The 22,941-nt window shown below is 46.6% G+C and overlaps 1 protein-coding gene across 2 annotated transcripts in view; it reads right to left on the bottom strand.

Moving 5' to 3' along the window:
• Nucleotides 1-22,941, bottom strand: part of glra3 (glycine receptor, alpha 3) — a 76,936-nt gene that overhangs the window by 22,901 nt on the left and 31,094 nt on the right. For both annotated transcript variants that reach the window (XM_077246670.1, XM_077246671.1), the window contains exons 2-3: nucleotides 16,135-16,262; nucleotides 15,149-15,216 (exon numbers count right to left, since the gene is read on the bottom strand). In XM_077246670.1, coding sequence (XP_077102785.1) covers nucleotides 15,149-15,216; nucleotides 16,135-16,262 — 196 coding nt within the window. The remainder of the gene's footprint in view (nucleotides 1-15,148; nucleotides 15,217-16,134; nucleotides 16,263-22,941) is intronic.

The raw sequence follows: 22,941 nt of genomic DNA, 5'->3' as shown, positions 1-22,941 counted from the left end.
ACTATAGATCACACAATACTCTTAGATCGACTACAAAATTACACTGGTGTTCAAGGACAAGCATTAAGCTGGTTCAGGTCATACTTATCTGACCGCTACCATTTCGTCTACTTAAATGGAGAAAAATCGATTATAACTTCGGCAAACTATGGAGTGCCGCAGGGATCTGTGTTAGGCCCTTTATTATTCTCAATATATATGCTGCCACTTGGTAATATTCTAAGGAAACATGGAATTAGTTTCCATTGTTATGCTGATGACACTCAAATATATATTTCCTCACGGCCAGATGAATACGCTAAATTATCCAAATTGACAGATTGTGTTAAAGATATAAAAGATTGGATGACGCATAATTTTCTTTTATTAAATCCAGACAAGACAGAGGTAATACTTATCGGTTCTAAAAACCGTCCACAAAACCTTTCACAGCACGACTTTAACATAGTAGGATGCCCTGTTACTCTATCCGCTACAGTAAAAGACCTGGGTGTTACATTAGACTGCAACCTGTCTTTTGAAAAGCATATTTCATATGTTACAAAAACAGCCTTTTTCCACCTTAGAAACATTGCTAAGCTACGTAATATGCTATCAGTCTCTGATGCAGAAAAGTTAGTTCATGCATTCATGACCTCGAGACTAGATTACTGTAATGCTTTATTAGCTGGTTGTCCTGCATCTTCAATAAACAAGCTACAGTTAGTCCAAAATGCAGCCGCTAGAGTTCTTACTAGATTAAGAAAATATGATCATATAACACCGATTTTATCATCACTTCATTGGTTACCTATAAAGTTCCGTATTAATTACAAGGTATTGCTTTTGACTTATAAAGCTCTAAATGGTTTAGCTCCAGTCTATTTAACGGATCTTCTATCGCCTTACAATCCATCGCGCTCTTTAAGATCACTAGATTCGAGGTTTCTGGTCATTCCTAGGATATCCAGATCCACCAAAGGAGGCAGAGCATTTTCACATTTAGCTCCGAAGCTCTGGAATAGCCTTCCTGATATTGTTCGTTGCTCAGACTCGCTCTCCCAGTTTAAAACTAGACTGAAGACGCATCTATTTAGCCAGGCATTCATATAAATTTTTTATCTTACAGTTACTGTAAATTCGGCCTCTAGTTCATAAACGCCAGAGGAGAACTGGCCCCCGACTGAGCCTGGGTTCTCCCAAGGTTTTTTTTCTCCATTGGGTCACCTGATGGGGTGTTAGGACACCATTAGGTCACTGGATGGAGTTTTTCGGTTCCTTGCCACTGTTGCCTTTGGCTTGCTCAGTTGGGGATATTCAAATTAATTAACCAATCATACCATTGATCAGCTCTACCAAACTTGGATGTCTTTTTTCCAGTAATAAACAAACATTAAGTTGTTTTGATTGATACTGTGAAGCAGCTTTGATACAATCTGTATTGTGAAAAGCGCTATATAAATATATTTGACTTGACTTGACTTGACTTGACTTGACTTAATGACGGTGCCCGCTAGCGAACTGATGATTCCACGAGTCTACCCTCGGGTGGCTCGTGTGTTTTCATTTGAAGCTACAGAGGACGATGCTGTGTTTTGGGTAAGGCCGCCGACGCGTCCACGGCAAACCCCAATATCTTTCCTCCCGGACGTGCATGATGAGATCACGGGTCCTTTCGTCGGTCTCATCCGCCTTTCCTCCCCTCAGGGGCCGCTGCCCATGAGTACACTGGGGTTCCCCCGGTTGAACGCTCTGTTGCCATGTCCGATCAGACAATACCGCCACAGTAGCGTACATCAACCGTCAGGGTGGTCTACGCTCCCGCCGTATGTCGCAACTCGCACGCCATCTCCTCTTATGGAGTCAGAAGCACCTGAGGTCCCTTCGTGCTATCTACATTCCGGGAGATCGGAACTTTGCAGCCGACGTGCTGTCACAGTTTCGGCCCATCTCCGGCGAATATCGACTCCATCTCCAGTCGGTCCAGCTGGTTTGGGACCAGTTCGGGGACGCACAGATAGACCTGTTTGCCTCCCACGACTCATCCCATTGCGCCCTGTATTACTCCCTGTCCGAGGGCACCCTCGGCACGGATGCACTGGCGCACAGCTGGCCGCGGGGCCTACGCAAATTTGCGTTTCCCCCAGTGAGCCTTCTCGCACGGACCTTGTGCAAGATCAAGGAGGACGAGGAGCAGGTCATTCTGGTTGCGCCCTACTGGCCCACCCGGACCTGGTTCTCCGAACTGATACTCCTCGCGACAACACCTCCTTGGCCAAATCCTCTGAGGAAGGATCTCCTTTCTCAGAGACGGGGCACCCTCTGGCACCCTCGACCCGATCTTGGAGGCTCCACGTGTGGCTCCTGGACGGGACGAGGCAGGTTTGAGTACCCTGCCACCAGCGGTGGCGGCTACCATCACTTCCGCTAGAGCATCGTCCACGAGGCATGTCTATGCGTTGAAGTGGAACCTCTTCGTCAACTGGTGCTCTTCTCGCCGAGAAGACCCCAGGAGATGCTCGATCAGTGTCGTGCTTTCCTTCCTGCAAGATAGGCTGGAGCGAAGGCTGTCTCCCTCCACCCTGAAGGTGTATGTGGCCGCTATCGCCGCATATCACTAAGCAGTTGAAGGTAAGTCTCTGGGGAAGCACGACCTGATCGTCAGGTTCCTGAGAGGAGCGAGGAGATTGAATCCTCCTCGCCCTCCTCTCGTTCCCTCTTGGGACCTCTCAGTGGTGTTAAATGCCTTGCAGAGGGCTCCCTTTGAGCCTCTGCAATCAGTTGAGCTTAAGTTCCTGTCTATGAAGACAGCGCTCCTGGTTGCATTGGCCTCCATCAAGAGGGTAGGGGACCTGCACGCATTCTCCGTGAGACCCCGGCCTGGATATGTGCCCAAGGTTCCCACCACTCCCTTCCGGGACCAGGTGGTGAACCTACAAGCGCTGCCCCTGGAGGAGGCAGACCCAGCCAGGCAGTACGCGCTTTCCGTGCTTACGTAGACAGGACGCAGTGTTTCAGGACCTCAGACCAGCTCTTTGTCTGTTATGGTGGGAGACTGTAGGGAAAGGCTCTCTCAAAGCAGAGGTTGTCCCACTGGATAGTGGACGCCATTGCTTTGGCTTACCAACAGCAAGGCCGACCGTGCCCCCTTGGTGTGACAGCCCACTCCACGCGGAGTGTGGCTTCCTTTTGGGCTCTAGCCCATGGCGCCTCGCTAACAGACATCTGTAGAGCTGCAGGCTGGGCGACACCCAACACATTTGCCAGATTTTATAATCTCCGAGTGGAGCCTGTGTCCTCTCGTGTACTCGCTTCAGTCAGCTAGTACTGGACCCGCTCAGGTGTCTTCGCTTGCTCGCCATTCCACTCCATGGACTGGATACGTGCAATATTCCTCAGGTGAGCTTTCCTCTCTGAAGCCCAGAGTTCCTCCAGCACTGTTGACGCTGGCGCCAGTGTCTATTGCCTGTGCCTCGGCTAAGTGCCTCCGTGTGCATGGTTCCTCCCCTGAGTAACCCCCACATGTGTATTTCCACTGTAAGCCTTCTTGAGCATGTGTCTTTCCCTCGGCAAGCCACCTTGCCACTCCTGGAGTTGAAAGTTGCCACCCCTCGGGCTGGTCACTCCAGCGTTCCTCCATATGAAGCCCTCCGGCCATATGTGTGTTCTTAAGTCCTCCCTACGGGTAGGCAAGCTGCGGCATATTTCCTCTGAGATATGCTTCCCAGTGTACCTTGGTATTCCTGTGTTAAGTAGGACTCCTTCGTCCGTGCCAGTATCACGACAGGGGGATCAGACTTTCGCAGGGCACTGGAAGACAGCTGTGAAGGTGGCGTGATTTCACAGGGACCCCCATTCGTCGTCATCCGACGTAACTCGGAGTGACTACGAAAGGGAAAATCTCGGTTACGTATGTAACCCTCGTTCCCTGAGTAGGGAACGGAGATGTTACGTCTCCCTGCCACTTCCGCTGTACCGCTGGGTAGAACGCCTGAGTTCAGTCTCGGCTCCTCAGCGAAGACATATCTGCATGTTGCCAGCGTCCTCCTTTTATACCCACGCGGTGGGGCGGAGATACGCTATGCAAATTCCGCAGACCCATGGCATTTCATCGCCATTGGCTCGTTTTGCAATACTCGAAGTCGATAGGTGTTCTAAGCGAAACGTCTACGGTTACGTATGTAACCCTCGTTCCCTGAGTAGGGAACGGAGACGTTACGTCGGATGACGACGAATGGGGTTTCGCTTAGAAAGCCTATCAACTTCGAGTATTACAAAACGAGCCAATGGCAAAGAAATGCCATGGGTCTGCGGAATTTGCATGGCGTAACTCCGCCCCACCTCGTGGGTATAAAAGGAGGAAGCCGGCAGCAAGCAGATATGTTTCTTCGCTGAGGAGCCAAGACTGAGCTCAGGCGATCCCCGCGGTACAGCGGAAAGTGGCAGGCAGACGTAACGTCTCCGTTCCCTACTCAGGGAACGAGGGTTACATACGTAACCGTAGACGTTCCCTTTCGTTGTCACTCCGAGTTACGTCGGATGACGACGAATGGGGTTACCAGTCTAATCACGCCACCTTCTCAGCTGTCTTCCAGTGCCCTGCGTAAATCGAGATCCCTGTCAGCCTGGACAAAGGACTCCATATAACACAGGAATACCAAGGTACACTGGGAAGCATATCCCAAGCTAGGGGAAGTATGCAATTAATGCCAGCCCGGAGGGGGGGGACTTAGAGAATACACATATGACCCGAAGGAAGCATATGGGAAACACTGGGGTGTCCAGCCGCAGGTGGAATATTTCAACCCCAGGGGTGGCAAGGTGGCTTGCCAAGGGAAAGACACACGCTCAGAGAGGCTTACAGTGGAAATACACATGTGGGGGTCGCTCAGAGGAGGGACCATGCACACGGGAGGCACCTAGCCGACGCACAGGCAATAGACACTGGCGCCGACGTCAGGAGTGCTGGAGGAGCTCAGGGCTTTCGGAGAAGCTCACCTGAGAAAAATATCGCACGTATCCAGTCCGTGGAGTGGAATGGCGAGCAAGCGAAGACACCTGAGCGGGTCCGGTACTAGCTGGTTGAAGCGAGTACACGAGAGGACACAGGCTCCACTCGGAGATTATAGAATCTGGCGAATGTGTTAGGTGTCGCCCAGCCTGCAGCTCTGCAGATGTCTGTTATCGAGGCGCCATGCGCTAGAGCCCAAGAGGACGCCACACTCCGGGTGGAGTGGGCAGTCACACCAAGGGGGCACGGTCGACCTTGCTGCTGGTAAGCCAAGGCAATGGTGTCCACTATCCAGTGAGACAACCTTTGCTTGGAGAGAGCCTTTCCCTTCAGCTTCCCACCATAACAGACAAAGAGCTGGTCTGAGGTCCTGAAACACTGCGTTCTGTCTACATAGGCGCGGAGAGCGCGTACTGGACAGAGCAGTGCCAAGGCTGGGTCTGCCTCCTCCGAGGGCAGCGCTTGCAGGTTCACCACCTGGTCCCAGAAGGGAGTGGTAGGAACCTTGGGCACATATCCAGGCCGGGGTCTCAGGATCACGTGAGAGTAAGCCGGCCCAAATTCCAGGCACGCTTCGTCAACGGAGAATGCGTGCAGGTCCCCAACCCTCTTGATGGAGGCCAGTGCAACCAGAAGCGCTGTCTTCATCGACAGGAACTTAAGCTCAACTGATTGCAGGGGCTCAAAGGGAGCACTCTTCAGGGCAGTTAGAACCACTGAGAGGTCCCAAGAGGGAACGAGAGGAGGACGAGGAGGATTTAGTCTCCTCGCTCCTCTCAGGAACCTGATGATCAGGTCGTGCTTCCCTACCGACTTACCTTCGATGAGGTCATGATGTGCGGCAATGGCGGCAACATAGACCTTCAGGGTGGAGGGAGACAGCCTTCGCTCCAGCCCCTGTTGAAGGAAGGAAAGCAAAACACTGATCGAGCATCTCCGGGGGTCTTCTCGGAGAGAAGAGCACCAGTTGACGAAGAGGTTCCACTTCAACGCATAGACGTGTCTCGTGGACGACGCTCTAGCGGAAGTGATGGTAGCCACCACCGCTGGTGGTAGGGTACTCAAACCTGCCTCGTCCCATCCAGGAGCCACACGTGGAGGTTCCAAAGATCGGGACGAGGGTGCCATAGGGTGCCCCGTCCCTGAGAAAGAAGGTTCTTCCTCAGAGGGATCGGCCAGGGAGGTGCTGTCGCGAGGAGTACTAGTTCGGGGAACCAGGTCCGGTTGGGCCAGTAAGGGGCAACCAGAATGACCTGCTCCTCGTCCTCCCTGACCTTGCGCAAAGTGTGCGCAAGAAGGCTCACTGGGGGAAACGCATACTTGCGGCCCTGCGGCCAGCTGTGCGCCAGAGCATCTGTGCCGAGCGTGCCCTCGGTCAGGGAATAGAACTGGGCGCAGTGGGTCGAGTCGTGAGAGGCAAACAGATCTATCTGCGCGTCCCCGAACTGGTCCCAAATCAGCTGAACCGACTGGGGATGGAGTCGCCATTCTCCAGGGAGGGGCTGAAGCCGTGAGAGCTCGTCGGCTGCACAGTTCAGCGCTCCGGGAATGAAGATGGCTCGAAGCGACCTCAGATGCTTCTGACTCCATAGGAGGAGGTGGCGAGCGAGTTGTGACATACGGCGGGAGCGTAGACCACCTTGATGGTTGATGTACGCTACAGTGGCGGTATTGTCTGAGCGGACTAGTACGTGTTGACCCCTGAGCAACGCCCGGAAGCGGTGCAGGGCAAGGCGTACTGCCAACAACTCGAGGCAATTGACATGCCACAGCCGCTGGGGTCCTGTCCAGGAGCCCGCAGCAGCATGTCCATTGCACATGGCGCCCCAGCCCGTGGTGGAGGCATCTGTTGAGACAACAACATGCCGGGAAGCTCGAGCCAGGGGGACACCGGCCCTGAGAAAATCGAGGTTCGACCACGGGGTGAAGAACTGACGGCAGGTCGGAGTAACTGGTACTCGGAACGTGCCGTGTTGCCATGCCCACCTCGGGACTCGGTCGCGAAGCCAAAGCTGAAGCGGTCTCATATGAAGCAATCCGAGCGGCGTGACCGCGGCTGCAGATGCCATATGCCCCAGGAGCCTCTGAAAAAGTTTCAGTGGAACCGCACTCTTGCCCTCGAATTGTCTTAGGCAAGTCAGCAGTGACTGCGCGCGCTCGCTCGTAAGCTGCGCGGACATGGCGACCGAGTCGATGTCCATACCGAGAAAAGAGATCCTCTGCACGGGGCAAAGTTTGCTCTTCTCCCAGTTGACCCGAAGGCCCAGACGGGCTAGGTGCCGGAGCACTAGGTCCCTGTGTTCGCAAACCTGATCTCGAGAGTGAGCTAGGATCAGCCAGTCGTCGATATAACTCAGGATGCGAACCCCTTGCTCTCGAAGGGGAACAAGGGCCGCCTCGACGACCTTCGTGAAGATGCGAGGAGACAGGGCTAGCCCGAAAGGGAGAACCGCGTACTGGTATGCCTGCCCCTCGAAAGCAAACCGGAGGAACGGTCTGTGTCGAGGAAGAATGGAGACATGAAAGTAGGCGTCCTTCAGGTCGATCGCTGCAAACCAATCCTGGGGCCGTATGCATTCGAAAACGCGTTTGGCGGTGAGCATCTTGAACGGCATCCGATGAAGGGAGCGGTTCAGCACGCGCAAGTCCAGGATTGGCCGTAACCCACCGGTTTTCTTGGGGACAATGAAGTAGGGGCTGTAGAAGCCGGACCTCATCTCGGCTGGAGGGACAGTCTCGATTGCACCCTTCGCCAGCAGGGTGGCAATCTCTGCTCTCATGATAGGGGCATTGCCACCAACCAAAGTGGAGCGGACTCCCCTGAAGCGGGGAGGAGACCGTGCGAACTGAATCGCATAGCCGAGCCTGACGGTACGCACGATCCAGTGGGACAGACGGGGAGCTCTAGCCAGGCTCCCAGGAACTGAACCAACGGGATCATGCGAGCCACAGGCGTCCCCCCGGAGGGGCAGCGAAGCGGAGTAACTGGCCCAGATGTGGACGGCATAGCGGCCCGGAGAGGGGGCACAGTTAGCAACCGCGCCCTGGCAGAGGGGGCCAGGGGAGGACCAGGCTGGTCGTCCCGCGGGGGCCTGCTCTGCCAGGGGTCTGGCGACAGAGGGGGACAGCGGCGAAGCGGTCCGTGGACGGCACGCCATGTCAACCACCTCTGGGACAGAGGGGGACGAGGAGAGCACGGCTTGTGGGCGGCGCTCTGTGACGTCCGAGAACTCTGTGCTCAGAGACGGGAGAATCAGCTCTTTGGAGAATAAGGATTCTTCCCCGGCCCTCCCCGGGGAAAGGAGCGGTCCTGCTACCAACTCCTGGAAAGAACTGAGTCCCATCTCTGAGGAGCCCAACTCAAGAGCGCCGCTTAACCCGGCGTGTAGCGGGGTGCGGGGCTGGAGAGGACTGTGGCGTCCGACCGCGGCCTCCAGAGCCGACCCGGGTGAACGGGCGGGGTGGGAGCCGCGGGGGGGCGCCCTCGGCAGTGGGCAGACGGAGGGATCTGAGCGGACGGCGGGGCCGTCGGGACAGAATCAACCTCAGTCTGCTCCATCGCCGAGGTGCCCGTCTCACGAGCGCCGCTTAACCCGGCGTGTAGCGGGGGGCGGGGCTGGAGAGGGCTGTGGCGTCCGCCCGCGGCCCCCAGAGCCGGCCCGTGAACGGGCGGGGTGGGAGCCGCGGGAGGGCGCCTTCGGCGGTGGGCAGACGAGGGATCTGAGCGGACGGCGGGGCCGTCGGGACAGAATCAACCTCACTCTGCTCATGGGCGGCTGAGAGCTGTTGGGCAAGCCCTCAACCGCACCGCCGAAGAGGCCGACCTGGGATATGGGAATGTCGGACAGACGGGTCCGCGCGACATCCAGCACATCAGACAGGTTCAGCCACAGACTGGTGAGCATCACCTGACCCAGGGAGCGTACGGCCACTTTCGTCGCTCAGAGAGCAAGGTCAGTGGCGGCGCGCAGCTCAGTGAAGAGCCCTGGGTCAGTCCCGCCCTCGTGCAGGTCCATGAGCATCTGGGTCAGGTGGACCAGCAGAATGACCATGGCATGCAGTGAGGCGGCTGCCAGTCCCGTGGTGCTATAGGATCTCGCCACAAGCGTAGACGAAAAACTACAGGCCACGGGCGGGTGCTTAGGATTGCGCCGAGAAGAAGCACTCTGAGGACACATAGCATCGCAACAGAGCGTTCAGCCGGGGGAACCCCAGTGTACCCATGGGCAGCGGCCCCATCGAGGGGAGGAAAGGCGGATGAGATCAGCGAGCGGTCCCGAGAAGACAAGGGGGTCTTCTTGGACTTCGAGATCTCATCATGCACGTCCGGGAAGAGAGGTATTGGGGTTTGCCGTGGACGAGGGTCGGCGGCCTTACCCAAAACCCATCGTCCCAGGAAAGCATGGTCGTCATCTCCGGATCAGACTCAGGCACAGCCGTATGCACACCGGAAGGTGGCAGCTGTGATGAGCCCTCACTTCCAGAAGACTCAAACCCACCTAGTGATGCTGCAACAGACATGGCATCTTCCTCTGTAGCTTCAACTGAAACACGCGGGCCACCAGAGGGTAGACTCGCGGGAATCAGCAGTTCACTAGCGGGCACCGTCATTGAAGAGGGGGGCTGGGGACACGGACACATAGTCGGCGCCTAGATCCAGACCGTAACCCTCAGGTCACCCTGGCCACCAGCCGAAGATCGGGGGGTGGATGAGGGGACTCTCACTCTTGCGAGTTCACCGAGTCTCGACCTATATATGACGCGATGATCACGTTCCCAGCGAGAACATGAGTCACCCACGAGCGCTGTTCAAGCATGATCAAAGCCCAAACACACTAGACAGCGCTCGTGCCCATCAGAGTCCGATACCAGTCCGCTGCAACCAGAAATGCACGGGCGAGCCGTCTTTAAAAAGACGTGCCACGTGTAAGCTCTTTTAGTGAGAGAAAACTCAAGTGTTGAAGCACCCGGGGAGAAACGCACCGACTGGCAGACCACTGCAACAGATCAGCAGGAAGCACGCTCTCGCCGTAGATCGCCGTCACACCAACACTCGAGGTACTCGTTTGTAAAGCTGACAATTCAGAGATGGCTTGTGGAGAGAAGAATACACTTGGCTCCGAAGCGAAAACATATCTGCTTGCTGCCGGCTTCCTCCTTTTATACCCACGAGGTGGGGCGGAGTTACGCCATGCAAATTCCGCAGACCCATGGCATTTCTTTGCCATTGGCTCGTTTTGTAATACTCGAAGTTGATAGGCTTTCTAAGCGAAACCCCATTCGTCGTCATCCGACGTAACTCGGAGTGACAACGAAAGGGAACCCCCATTCGTCGTCATCCGACGTAACGTCTCCGTTCCCAACTCAGGGAACGAGGGTTACATACGTAACCGAGACGTTTTCTACTCAACTTCCCAAAACATTTACTTGCAGTGGTTTGTTGACAGAAACATAGCTGATGCTCACAGATTACAGATCACCGAATTGGCCAACATCAGCTGATAAAACATGCCTTACTTTCATTATAGATGTCACACCACTTCTTTGTCAATCTCTTGCCCGCTTTGTCATCAACTTAGTGGCTAATTCTGTCTTCTGCACATTTCTTTACGGTTTGTGTGGAGGAGCTTGATTGAACCCATGCAGCGCATCTGCGATTGCTCAACCCGCTGCAGGCCTTCAGTGGCTCCATGGCAATCTCCACACATCTGCTATATGATTGCCTACTCAAGTGGGACTCAGTGGCATTGAGGGGGGAATCTGCGCCTGTGCCAACAAGCAAGCGATTAATCACATCTCCCTATGTCTTCGGATTCTGTAACAGTCAGATAGTCCAGTCAATACATTCACTGCTTTGGTGGTGACTATTGAAACACTCAACCTGCATGCTGTCAGCATAAATGTTGGCAACTCTAAGCCTGCATGTTGTAACCATTATGCCAAAAGGAGCAATGGCAAAAAATAAAAATGTGGCACTTACAAGCAAAAATCAAGTTTCACATCAGTCCAGGCGTGCAAAACATCTTCATGCACGGGGGGATGGAATTGAACACCTTATTTTGGTTAACCATCTTAACTCCTCTTAATGAAGCTATAGATAATCTTGAGATTATTGTTTTTTTCAGCTGGTGAACAGATCAGCACATGGACTGGCAGATGTGCCGGATTCTGAAAAACCAAAGGGTAATCTATCTGTATGGAGACATGTTCAACAACAACCCCTTAATATTTTGTTTTGAAATAGCAACTACTTGAGGTTAAACTTTCATAACCTCATAATCGAACAATAAAGACATAATAGATTAAAGCAGTGGATCATCTGATAATCCCTTAGATGTTTAGATGCTCCACTGCTTTAATTTTCTTTCATTGTAGCAAACAATTTAAGTGGCATATGAAGAAATATAAATGATGCCACTTGTCATTATGAATATCAGCTGTCTGGGAACTGAGGGTTGTCCCGAATAATGTTCTGTTATTGCAGTGTTTTTGTTCCTGGATGTTAGGATTATCCAATGGCCCTAATGCTGAGGGAAGGCCTTAATGCTGAGGGAAGGCGATCCCCAAGGGTTAAATGCTATGGGCAATGAATCTAAGAAGAGTTAATCCATATGTAACATATGGGGAGAATTCCTTTCCTAGAGAGAATTCCTTTCCATGACATTTAACCCTCTTCTTCACCCTTTCCTAGTAAAGCTTACAGACAAGGACAACCAATATGAAGGATGTTGTTTATTACTGCACACTGAAACTCTCTTGAAGATGTGTAATATACCAGAAAGTTTTGAACATATATTTATTTGAAATATATTTTCTTGATAGATCTCAACAATGTGTTTTTAGATAACCTTATGTTAACATGAGTGTAGTTAACTGATTTGACCACTAACTTGAAAAATGTGTGACCTGACTGAAATGTTTTTCAAAAGATGAAAAAGAAAAATCTTTAGAAATCTAGTTTAAGGGCGTTTCCACACCTGTATCGTTTGGAAGGTTTGTTTCAGCACCCTGCACGTTTTCTCCTTTAGTTCAGTTAATTTAGGCACATATGAACATGGAAACCATGTTTGGATAAGCACCAAAAAATCGATCTGAAATCTCCTGAATGAGGTGGTCTCTGTTATGATGCCAGTCTGTGTTCCCCTGTCGTTTCTTGTTAGTAGTTCCCCGTTAAGTCTATTAGTCTTCCCAGGTGTTTTTAATTGACTACGCCCCCTTGTTATCCTGTTTAGATCGTTTGCCCTGTGTTTCAGTCCAGTCTTTGTGAGTTCTTGTGTGTTATACTGTCGATGTTGGTCGTGCTTTCCCTGAGTCCTGTTCCTAGCCTGAGTCTTTGTCTAGTTTTCAGTTTGATGAATAAAGTGTGTGCTGCAAGTGGATCCTGCTTCTTCCTTGTCTCAACCACATCGTGACAGTCTCGGCCCGCTTGAAAACGAACACTGGAGTGGTTCGCTTGTGGTGAAAAAGCAATCCGACCCAACGGACCATAGACAAAGTGAAAAGTTGAAACTGAAATTTGGTTGGACAAACATACAGTATTTAATGACAGCTACAAAAATAGCCACAATAAGTCCACAGAGCTATTATATCCATCCTAATGGAGAGGAATCTGTATGAGAATTTTTTTTTTTGCTGTATGAGTTGCATTTTAAATGTATTTTATAACAATTTAATGAATCTGGAATCAGAAAAAAAGTGTCATGCCACTGAGCTCCGTTGTACCCTAGATCACATAGAGCATTTTGTTGATTTGAGTAAATGGCAAGAGACTTGTACCTTGCTTGAAGGAAGGAATATTTATGAAGAGAAGTCCACTCTGAGTGAGGAAAAGGCTTTGGCAAAAGGACATTCTCTTCAGACATAATTATTTTAGAGTGAGAGTGCCATCTCACAGCGCATAACTTATTCAGAGCTAGCAGAGGGATGAAGGTGACAAGGCACTCCAGTATGATGAGCATGTGCGTTCACAGGCAGCAATGTTTGGACACTTGTGTAGATAAGATAAAAGCACATCTCCTTGTTCCTTTGTGTAGATCCGTGTTGTAATCGGGTGAAATCCCAAATATTCAAAAAGACAAAAAAATATATATAAATAAACAAAGCGCAAAATACACAGAGTTCCGTTGCTGAGCACACCTGGAGCCTGTTTCTATTCAACTGTGGTGGCATATAATGTACAAACAAGATCCCTGCAGGGATGAACTGCTCAAGTAAGTACAATTACTCCTTTCTGCTACTCATTTGCTGATTCCCTGGAGGATTAAAGATATGGCTACCTGTTGTGATTCACCCCAGTGGTTGTTGTTAACCCACACTGCTGTCTCCAGCTCAACTTGTTAACCACTAGAGGTAACCTGCTCGCTCACTCGCTCGCTCGCTCACTCATTCACTCGCTCACTCGCTCACTCACTCACTCACTCACTCACTCACTCACTCACTGTCTGTCATGCTGATACTGTTCTTCTGATGAAGAAAAGTCTTGAAATATTAGTATCAAATCAGCAGATCAAAGCAGTGAAGACATTTTGTCATTATATATGTCTTCACTGCTTCGCAATATATGAAAAACTTTTGTCTGCCAAAGGTAGGTTAATTCAGGTTGTGAAATTTCATGGTGCTCAAAAACGATTTAAGGAATTAAAAGGGTCCTTGATTATGATTTCACTTTTTAAATTTTAGGTAGTGTGTAATGTTGCTGTTTGAGTATAAACAACATCTGCAAAGTTACGACGCTCAAAGTTCAATACAAAGGGAGATATTTTATTTTACATCAAACTGCTGGTAGGGACTACAACAAGCTTCTTCTCTGGTTGGTGACATCACAAACCCTAAAGTTCCATAGCCCTGCCCACTGATTCGAGCATGACAAGTAATAGTAGGTAAATAACAGATGTGATGCTAGCATTGGATCGTGCAACTAAGTGATAAACATGCCTTTGAAGAGTGCAAAATGTCGTGCAGTGCCAAGTTGTGGAAAAACCCTGCATTGGATTTGCAGACATCGTGAAATAAAAAACAAACTGTGCTGTGCCTTCTATATTGGATCCGACAGGAACGGCGCAACACACTTAAGTGAGTAAAGTTTTTACTGTGTCGCTATTGCTTTGTTACAGATCGTTTGATATGTATGGGTTATACACGTCTAACCAAAATCACCAGTGACATCTGATATGTAATGATTCATGTAGGCGTATAATCAGATGTTTTTGTCCCAAAACCGTTTACTGTCAGCATATCAAACTTCATATTTTTTCTCTTAATAGGATGAAAATAACTTGTTATTTAATCTGTGATTAAGTTAAATATAGAAAGCGATCAAAGAGCGCTTCTTTTTACAATTGCTGGAGCTGTAAACAAACAGCGTGATGGACTCTTGCCAAAACTGACGTTATAATCCTCAAATCTCTTATTTACATTGTGTTTGCACTGTTAGTTATGATGAAAGCATTCGTTAGTGTGCAGAAATCGAGTTACAATGACAACATCACTGCATTTCATGCTCTCAACATGTCTGTGATTGACTACAATGCTCATCCGCTGCAACCTTTCATACAACGATCTAAATATGATGCTATAGACCCAAATATAATGCTATAATCAACCATTTTCACGATTAGTAAACCTTGAGAACTGTAATAGGAAAAAAGTGCTAAACTTTTTCAAGATAGTTCAACATGTAACGGCCACTGGTGTCGCTAATAACAAGGGTTTCTGAATTCTACACTTAGCCACTTTAAGGTGAAGATTTCAAGGGCTGAGACTAAAGACAAAGTGTCTAAAGCCCTCCTAAATTTATCTCACAAAATTACTTCCTAGGAGCCTGGTGACGGAAGCAAGTTTGTGTCCCGTCTGACATTCAGCCACTGGACACTTCCTAACAGTGTCCTACATTCTTTCTCACAATCTGGATTTAGATGTAATACGACATGCATGCAAGCAGGAAACGTTTCCTCCATGCAAAACACACTCTTTTTTGTGTGTGCTATACTGTTTCTGAACTGCATATTTGAATGACAGACTATTAGTGAATTAATTACACCCTGTAGAAACAATCATCACAGAGCTAATATAATTGCTATGATTTATAATGTGTAAACACCACCATGGGGCATTTGTGCATGAAAACTCATGCATGATCGCAGGATTGTGAATACATACCATAGTTGTCTCTGCAATGGAGCCGAAACTGTTAATGAATATGTTGCATGATACATTCACAGGCGGACCTGTAAAAAAGTAAAGTGAAATCAGTCATGAGACACCACAACCTCTACAAATACTTTTAAAACTGTCATTAGTTAACCAAGGTTGTTATACATATGCGAGTATTTAATACTTCAATTAATATAACTGTTTATACTTTTGTTTTTTAAATTTCTTATTAAATGGTATTATCCAGTTTTATCTCTTTTGCATATTCTTTGCTCTAGAGAATAATTGTTAATTGAAGATCAAGAAAAACAAGAGAAGAAAACATTTGGTTCCACTTTATGTATGACAAATAAATTAATCATGTTTTTATGTTGTACTTATATTTAACAAATACCTGCATGTAATTACAGAAGTAAATAATTTCGTAATTACATCTATAATTACACAGTTGATATCTTGATGTGTACAATGAACTCAGGGGATACATTTATTGTTTTATTATGCATCCGTCTGAAACACAGCGAAGTCAGGTTCCTGTCATTGAGCGTTGCCTCTCTTTTTTTTAGAACTTTTTAAACTCCCTTTACTTGACATTTATGAATTAGTGGCTTCTGTTAATGAGCTTCTGAGGGGAAGTCTTTTGCCAGTTTAATAATTTAAGAAAGCTCAGTCTGATTTATGGTTTGAGATGGTTTGGGTTCAGGGACATTCTGTATCAGTATGGAAGAATGGATTCAGGGCCACAGCAGAAACATCTAGAAGCAATAGGAACCAGGAGCTGTGCAGTATTATTACATAATCATTTCATAGCATGAAATGGAATATAGTCAGATCTGCTTTAGCTTTGTACCACATTAAAGACAAATCTCGTATAGGCACCAATGATCATTATAACTAAAGGTTTTAAATATATAAAAATATTAAAGATAGCAAAAAAAAAAATACTACAGATACCAAAATGTATTCCTTTCAAGGAGAAAAATAGCAACTACCTTTAAAGTTGGGCCTTATTCTGGCATCATAACCTGAGATTCTTCCCATGAGCTTGTCAAGGAAGACAGAGGGTGACATGGATTCCGCTTTTCTTCGAGGGTTTTCTTGTTCTTTTGATGTTACCAAACTTAAAGAGAGAGAGAGAGAGAGAGAGAGGGAGAGAGAGAGAGAGAGAGAGAGAGAGAGAGAGAGAGAGAGAGAGAGAGAGAGAGAGAGAGAGAGAGAGAGAGAGAGAGAGAGAGAGAGAGAGAGAGAGAGAGAGAGAGAGAGAGAGAGAGAGAGATTTTAGCAGATCAGCCCTGACAGTCAACAAGGCTACAAATGTAACGGGCTACACTAATGTCATCTGACATCACATACTCAGGTTTTGCATTTGGGGCATTAGACAAGGCTGTAAAATAAGCATCTTTTATTCACTTCAAGATATGAAGGCTAAAAATACAGAAAAATATCTTTGCATTCAAGTTGGTACATATTTAGCATCTTGAGCAATGGATTTAGCAATGTATACAGATGCCTGTGGATAATATTTTATATTACACTGCATTCATGCCACCCCTATAATACCCAGCTGAAAAAAAGAGATATTATAAGAATCATATGTTGCATAACAATAATAATAGCATTCAGCTTAATTTCATTTTGAAATACATGGCATATGCTTCTCTGAGACTTATTGCATATGATCATACATGGCTAATATGCAACATAAACAGCTGGTGTACAAGTAATGCTGCCAAACTCCCTAGACATAACTCTGTATTGTGATGCACAATGGAAAATTGTACTGCCATATTTCCTTTTAGTAATGACTGAAAGTGAATAATTTTGTCAGGCATTCTTTCTCTTGATACTGATCAGGGGTACAAGGAAGTTCTATTGGAAGCTGCAGATAAGGGACATTTATGTCTTGATTATTGCCCCAGTGTTGAAAGGGGCTATTCTTAGTGATTGGCTTTTAAATGTGTATGGTGGATTTTTTCCATTTGCACCCCTCTGTTCCTCAAAGAGAAGTTCACATACGGCAAGCAGTGATAGGCCGTGGTTAGAAGTAAGGACACCTACAAAGGCTTACCAGTGAATCTCATTTTGAAGAGTGGGAAGGACATGTTATTGATCGATTTGGCCTAATGAAAACACAATGTATACTTTCAGGAATTTGTGGACTTGACTTTTCATTGATCTTTTTTTCCTAAACTAATCAGGTGAGAGATACTCGCTGGGAAAAGCTGTGGACAAATATCCACGAGGAACATCCATGCTTTTAAAAATTTAAACCTTCTTGTTGCATAAGCATAATGCACACATTATTAAATCACAAGTTAAATACTTTAAATTTTCTTTTTCATACTTTTTACAAAATATATATTTTGTGAAAGTTACACATCTTTCCAATGTAGTGGACACAATATATTTAAGGTGGTAAGAGAAGCACACGATGCCCCTATTGTTCAAAATTATCTAAATGTTGAATGTATGTTTATATCTTCAAGTATGTTCCCCTGCACTCCCTGAATTCTTTCCTGACAAGCTTAAGCATATCCAGTCAGTTTTCCTGGTATAATTATCCAGGATAATTTATTAGTCATGCAAACCCCTTTGACACAATCATTATCAATTATCATATGGAAATGAGGACACATGGCGATCTGAAACATAAAACACCACAGGCCACTTTTTGCAAAATATGAGGAAATCTGGAATTAAATGAGGAAATACAATAATCTGTTACTGTAGTGTTGAATTTTTAGTTGTAATGTAGAATATAGCAAATATGAAATACAGAAATTGCATCAATATTAATCACAAAAATCAATAATTTGTCAACAGGCTGGCAAAAAATGTGTGTTAATATAAATGTTAAAGTTTTAAGTGAAAAATTTTTTATATAAAAAATATAAAACATTTATATATATATACAGTGTTGGGGAGTAACGGAATACATGTACCGGTGTTACGTATTCAGAATACAAATTATGAGTAACTGTATTTCGTTACAGTTACAATTTAAATAGTTGGTATTTAGAATACAGTTACATTGATGAAATCGATGGATTAAATGACGATACTTCTTTGTGTCACGAGTTTATTCACTTTCTAAATAAATTAAAGCAACTCCATGCATTTCCCAGAAGCCCCAATATGAAAACGAGATAATGTGCGGTTTGCGTGATCAGTGAAGTCACAATGGAGTTGGAAGAGGAGCAGCGGGAGCTAGAGGTAGAGATGGAGCAGGAGCAAAAAAGCCAGGGCAAGAATGCGTTTCTATCTTGGAAATTCAAACAGCATTTCACATTAAAGAAAGAGAAGGGAGAACAAATATAACTGTGCAGTGCAACCTCTGCTTGCAAGCAACCATCCTCCTTTCAGCGTCCAAAGACTCCACCTCCAACCTGAAGAAGCATCTTAAAGTTATTATTATTATTTTTTTAATTAGCCAGGGGTAGTCGTCTGCTGTAGTTATACTGGTCACCTTGCTATTTTATAGTTGTATCAGGTAGGCTACTAGCTACAGGGCTGTAAGGATATGCAATATGAAACCGAAATCGCGACACTCAAATCCACGAATCTGTGTCGCGTGTGAGAAGGCAGTATCGCGACACTCACCTTCCAACTCCCAGAGTTATCCTTCCCGTCCAGATCCAATGCAAACACATCTTTAAATTACTATTAGTATTATTTGAAGTTAACATTATAAAATACGTAGACCAACACCACAAAACTAGTTGAGGAATAATTCTTTAAAATTGAGCAATTCCAGGACGTAATCATTTGCAGTCAAAACTTGAAATATACATAATCAGAAAATGCATTTAATTCCAATATATTGAAATGTCTGTTTATATATCCATACTCCCTTAATAAAGGAGTCCAGACATTAGAAAAATATCTGTATACACATGCGTTTTATATTTAATATGGGAAATAAACATGCGTGACACAAAAAAATATTTAACTTTTAGTCCAAATATGTTTTAATAGGCTACTTCTGTGAATTAAGCTACACTGTAAGTGAATTAAGCTACACTGTAATCCGTATGAAATGTGCATTTCTCTCCGGCGCATTCACTTTGGCTGCTGCGAAGATCGCGAGTCAGCATCGTCAACTTCATCTTTGCATCCGACACTAACATATTCAATCATTACTTTTGCCGGTTCTATGAGACCGCTTTTAGGTGTTTTATTGGCAGCACCACCCTTACATGTTACATGTACGAGTCAGCACATCACCGCAGCGGTGACCGCAACATACACTATAGTCTTTGTTCTTCTATAGCAAATTATAATATATTGCACTTTCAGGGAGACATGGGCCTATAACACATTCAGCCAGTTGGAACATGCAGAAATACACACCAGCATAGGCCTGTTTAGTACGCAGGATGTGATGACCGCATTCCTACACTTATTCAATGCAATTCAATGTGGAAGTAATCCAAGTATTCAGAATACGTTACTCAGATTGAGTAACGTAACGGAATACGTTACAAATTACATTTTTGGGCATGTATTCTGTATTCTGTAATGAAATACGTTTTGAAAGTATCCTCCCCAACACTGTATGTATATATATATATATATATATATATATATATATATATATATATATATATATATATATATAAAAAGTCAAATATAAACCAAAAATATAAAATAAATAAAACACAAACTGTAACATTCAGTGTGTGGTTGTTCACAAAATGCCAGTGCAATGAACAGGGCATGAACCATGATCTGGCTTCATGTAATCTGTAACATTAATCATGTATCAAGCAATGTGACAAGATTATATCTACAGAACTGCTTCTTTCTGGCTACTGAAGCACCTCATTAAGTTCCTGATGAACATAGGTCAAAGGTCAGACATGAAGATTAGGATTAAAAGCTTGTGACGCAAAATTACAGCATTACTGACACTCACTGCTCCATCCCGCAAAATCATCCTGTGAGGCAAACACATAAACGCACATTCACAACTCTGAGGCTGCTTTGCTCAGCACAGATCAGCTTTGCTCACAACTGTTGGCACTGACATTCCTCTGAGCGTTCTGTTGCCATTTATTCTTCACCAGTTTCCTCTTTCTCATTTTTCTAAGGGGTTGAGTTCTATTGTTTTAGTTTCAAAGTTCTGAGTCTAAGCAAAACTAGATCAGTTTAGAGCAAAGCAGAAGTGACTTGAGAGGGCTTTAGTGTTTCTCTATTTTTGGCTGGAGCAGCATAGAGGATGATGATTTTACTCTCTACCTTTATTCCAAAGCCAACTACAGAGAATAATCACCTTTGATATCTTTCCACATCTGGGACCAATGTACTGGTTTTTGTCACACAGTTGTCTGTTTTCACTCGTTTAGGGCATAATCACGATACCCACGATTATATTGAGGAACACTGAGGTCCACCCCAATAATTAGATATGGTGAAAATCGTCCCATAGAAGCCGAACATGAATTCCAGTGCAATGCTATAGTTTAGGCGCAGTAAAAACGTTAAACTTTTTATGCGTTTTGACCTTTCATTTACACAAAAACAGCGTTTTGGGGGCCTGTAAAAACAGCTTTTTGAAAACGTTATTACCATCCCATGTGTAAACTACATTAATACGAATTTGTGATACGGTGACGTCATGCACATGCATATTACTTGTTCAGTCTATAGGCAAGCAGTGTTTCTAAAGTGTTTCCAAAAAACGAAAGTGATGAAAGCAAGCAAATGCTAAAGTCAAGACGGTATACACAGAATACTTCTAATTTTACAGCATAATTTTAACTGAGTATTCCAAAAAACAAATATTTTCATAATGACATGGCTGTCTGGAATGAAGAAAGCTAAGACCAACTGATAAACATGATTTAAATTCAAAATGTTAAGTAAGCACTGCTTTGTTTATGGTTTGTATAGCCAAAGACCTAATTCCGTTTTTGAATCACAAATACAGACTACAGGTATGGAAAGGTACAGTGACAGTGCAGTAAACTACATGGCTATACGTTTTACTTGCACTTTCACTTTAACAGAAAGGGCGTAGTGACTAATTAAGGCCAATTAATGGTGGAAAGGGAAATGAAGGCAAGGTATATTTAACCAGGTGGTAAGAGGGCACGTGACCTGGGTGTGTTGGTTTGACCTGTGAGAGTGAGTGAAGTTAGCGATTACCGAGTGGAATGGACAATGTCCTGTGTTGGGTGAACTGAGGCTTCCTGCCCATACTGTCTGTTGCGACGTGGAGTCTGGGGATTCCAATGCGACGCACCTCAAAGACCGGCTGTTGTGAGTGAACGGTTCACTCAACAAACAAGGGGTTAACTTCCCTCCGGGAGCCTGACGAGGTCCTACCACATTCTCCTGTTGTGATTCCGTCTGCCAAAACTGTTTGGCGTGAATATGGACACTCAAATCTGCCTGTGTACGCCCAGTTAGAGTGTGAACAGTATTACCCAGTTTTTGTTGGAGTATTGTTTTGTATTTGTAGCCGTCAAAAGCCAACCACCTCCTCCTAGTGGCGTCGGCTGGAAACGAGTACCCTTGGGGGCACGAAAAACGGTGGCTCTGGTCCCAGCGAAAGATGAGGCGACACATCGGCTGGGTCTCTTCGGTCGCATCAAATGGCAGCAGCAAGCCAAGAAACCGATAAAGCTAGGGTGTTCCCCCTAGGCGACACGCGTCATCAACGCCCGGATGGTGTGAGAAATGGACAAGGGCTACCTGCTCAAGGACGGGGCAGGCCAAAGAAGATAGTCCACCGAATCCGACTAGCCACACTTAACATCGACACCCTCACCGGCCGTTGACGTGAATTGGCTGATACACTTAAGACTAGACGCATCGACATCGCGTGTATCCAAGAGACCAAGTGGAAGGGGAGCAAGGCAAGAGACATTGGAGAAGGGTACAAACTCATCTATCATGGTGTCACGTCGAGCCGAAACGGAGTAGGCGTGGTCGTCTGCCAACAACTACGAGACAGCATCGTCGAAGTCTACAACATCTCTGACCGCCTAATCTCGATCAAGATTGTTTCCGGCCCAACCACCCTCAGAGTCATCTCATGCTACGCCCCTCAAGTCGCGTGCACCGATCAAGAGAAGGACGAGTTTTGGGAAACCCTCGGCGCTCACCTACAGATAATCTGTTGATCCTACACTGCCACCGATGCCCTTGGCTTTACGAAGCCAGGGCGGCGATTTATGGACAAGCAAGTCTGGTGGTGGAGTGAGGACGTCCAAGAGGGAATCAAGATAATCGCCACAGACGAATACATCCTGGTCGGAGGAGACCTAAACGCCCATGTTGGTGAAGATCGTGGAGGATATGATCAAGTCCATGGAGGACAGGGGCTAGGTACACGCAACGATGAGGGAGCCCGCATCTTGGATTACGCTGAAGCTCATGACCTCGTCGTCGTCAACACCTTCTTCAAAAAGAGATCGAGCCACCTGGCCACCTATACCAGTTGCGGCCACAGAACCCAGATCGACTACTAAATGATCCGACGCGGTAACCTGAAACTGGCACTTCATGCCAAGGTGATCCCCTCAGAGAATATCGGCCCCCAACACCGGCCTCTCGTCCTCGACTTCCAAATGAATTTGCAGTGGCAACCTAGACCGAGAATCACTGGGCCTGAGCAGGTCAAGTGGTGGAAATTGAACGAACAAAAGCAGCAGCTTGCGATGGCCCTCCAAGCACTAGACATCAATGTCGATCAATCAGTTGAAAAAGTCTGGGATGATATCTCCTCCAGCATTCTTGATGCTGCCACCGATGCCCTTGGCTAGACGAAGCCAGGGCGGCGATTTATGGACAAG

The sequence above is a fragment of the Siphateles boraxobius genome, unplaced genomic scaffold (genome assembly GCF_051911475.1).
Source record: "Siphateles boraxobius isolate OS27281-9 unplaced genomic scaffold, OSU_SipBor_1 29, whole genome shotgun sequence".
NCBI lineage: Eukaryota > Metazoa > Chordata > Actinopteri > Cypriniformes > Leuciscidae > Siphateles > Siphateles boraxobius.
The sequence above is the reverse complement of the archived record's forward strand: the minus strand, read 5'-3'. Positions and strand labels throughout refer to the sequence as shown.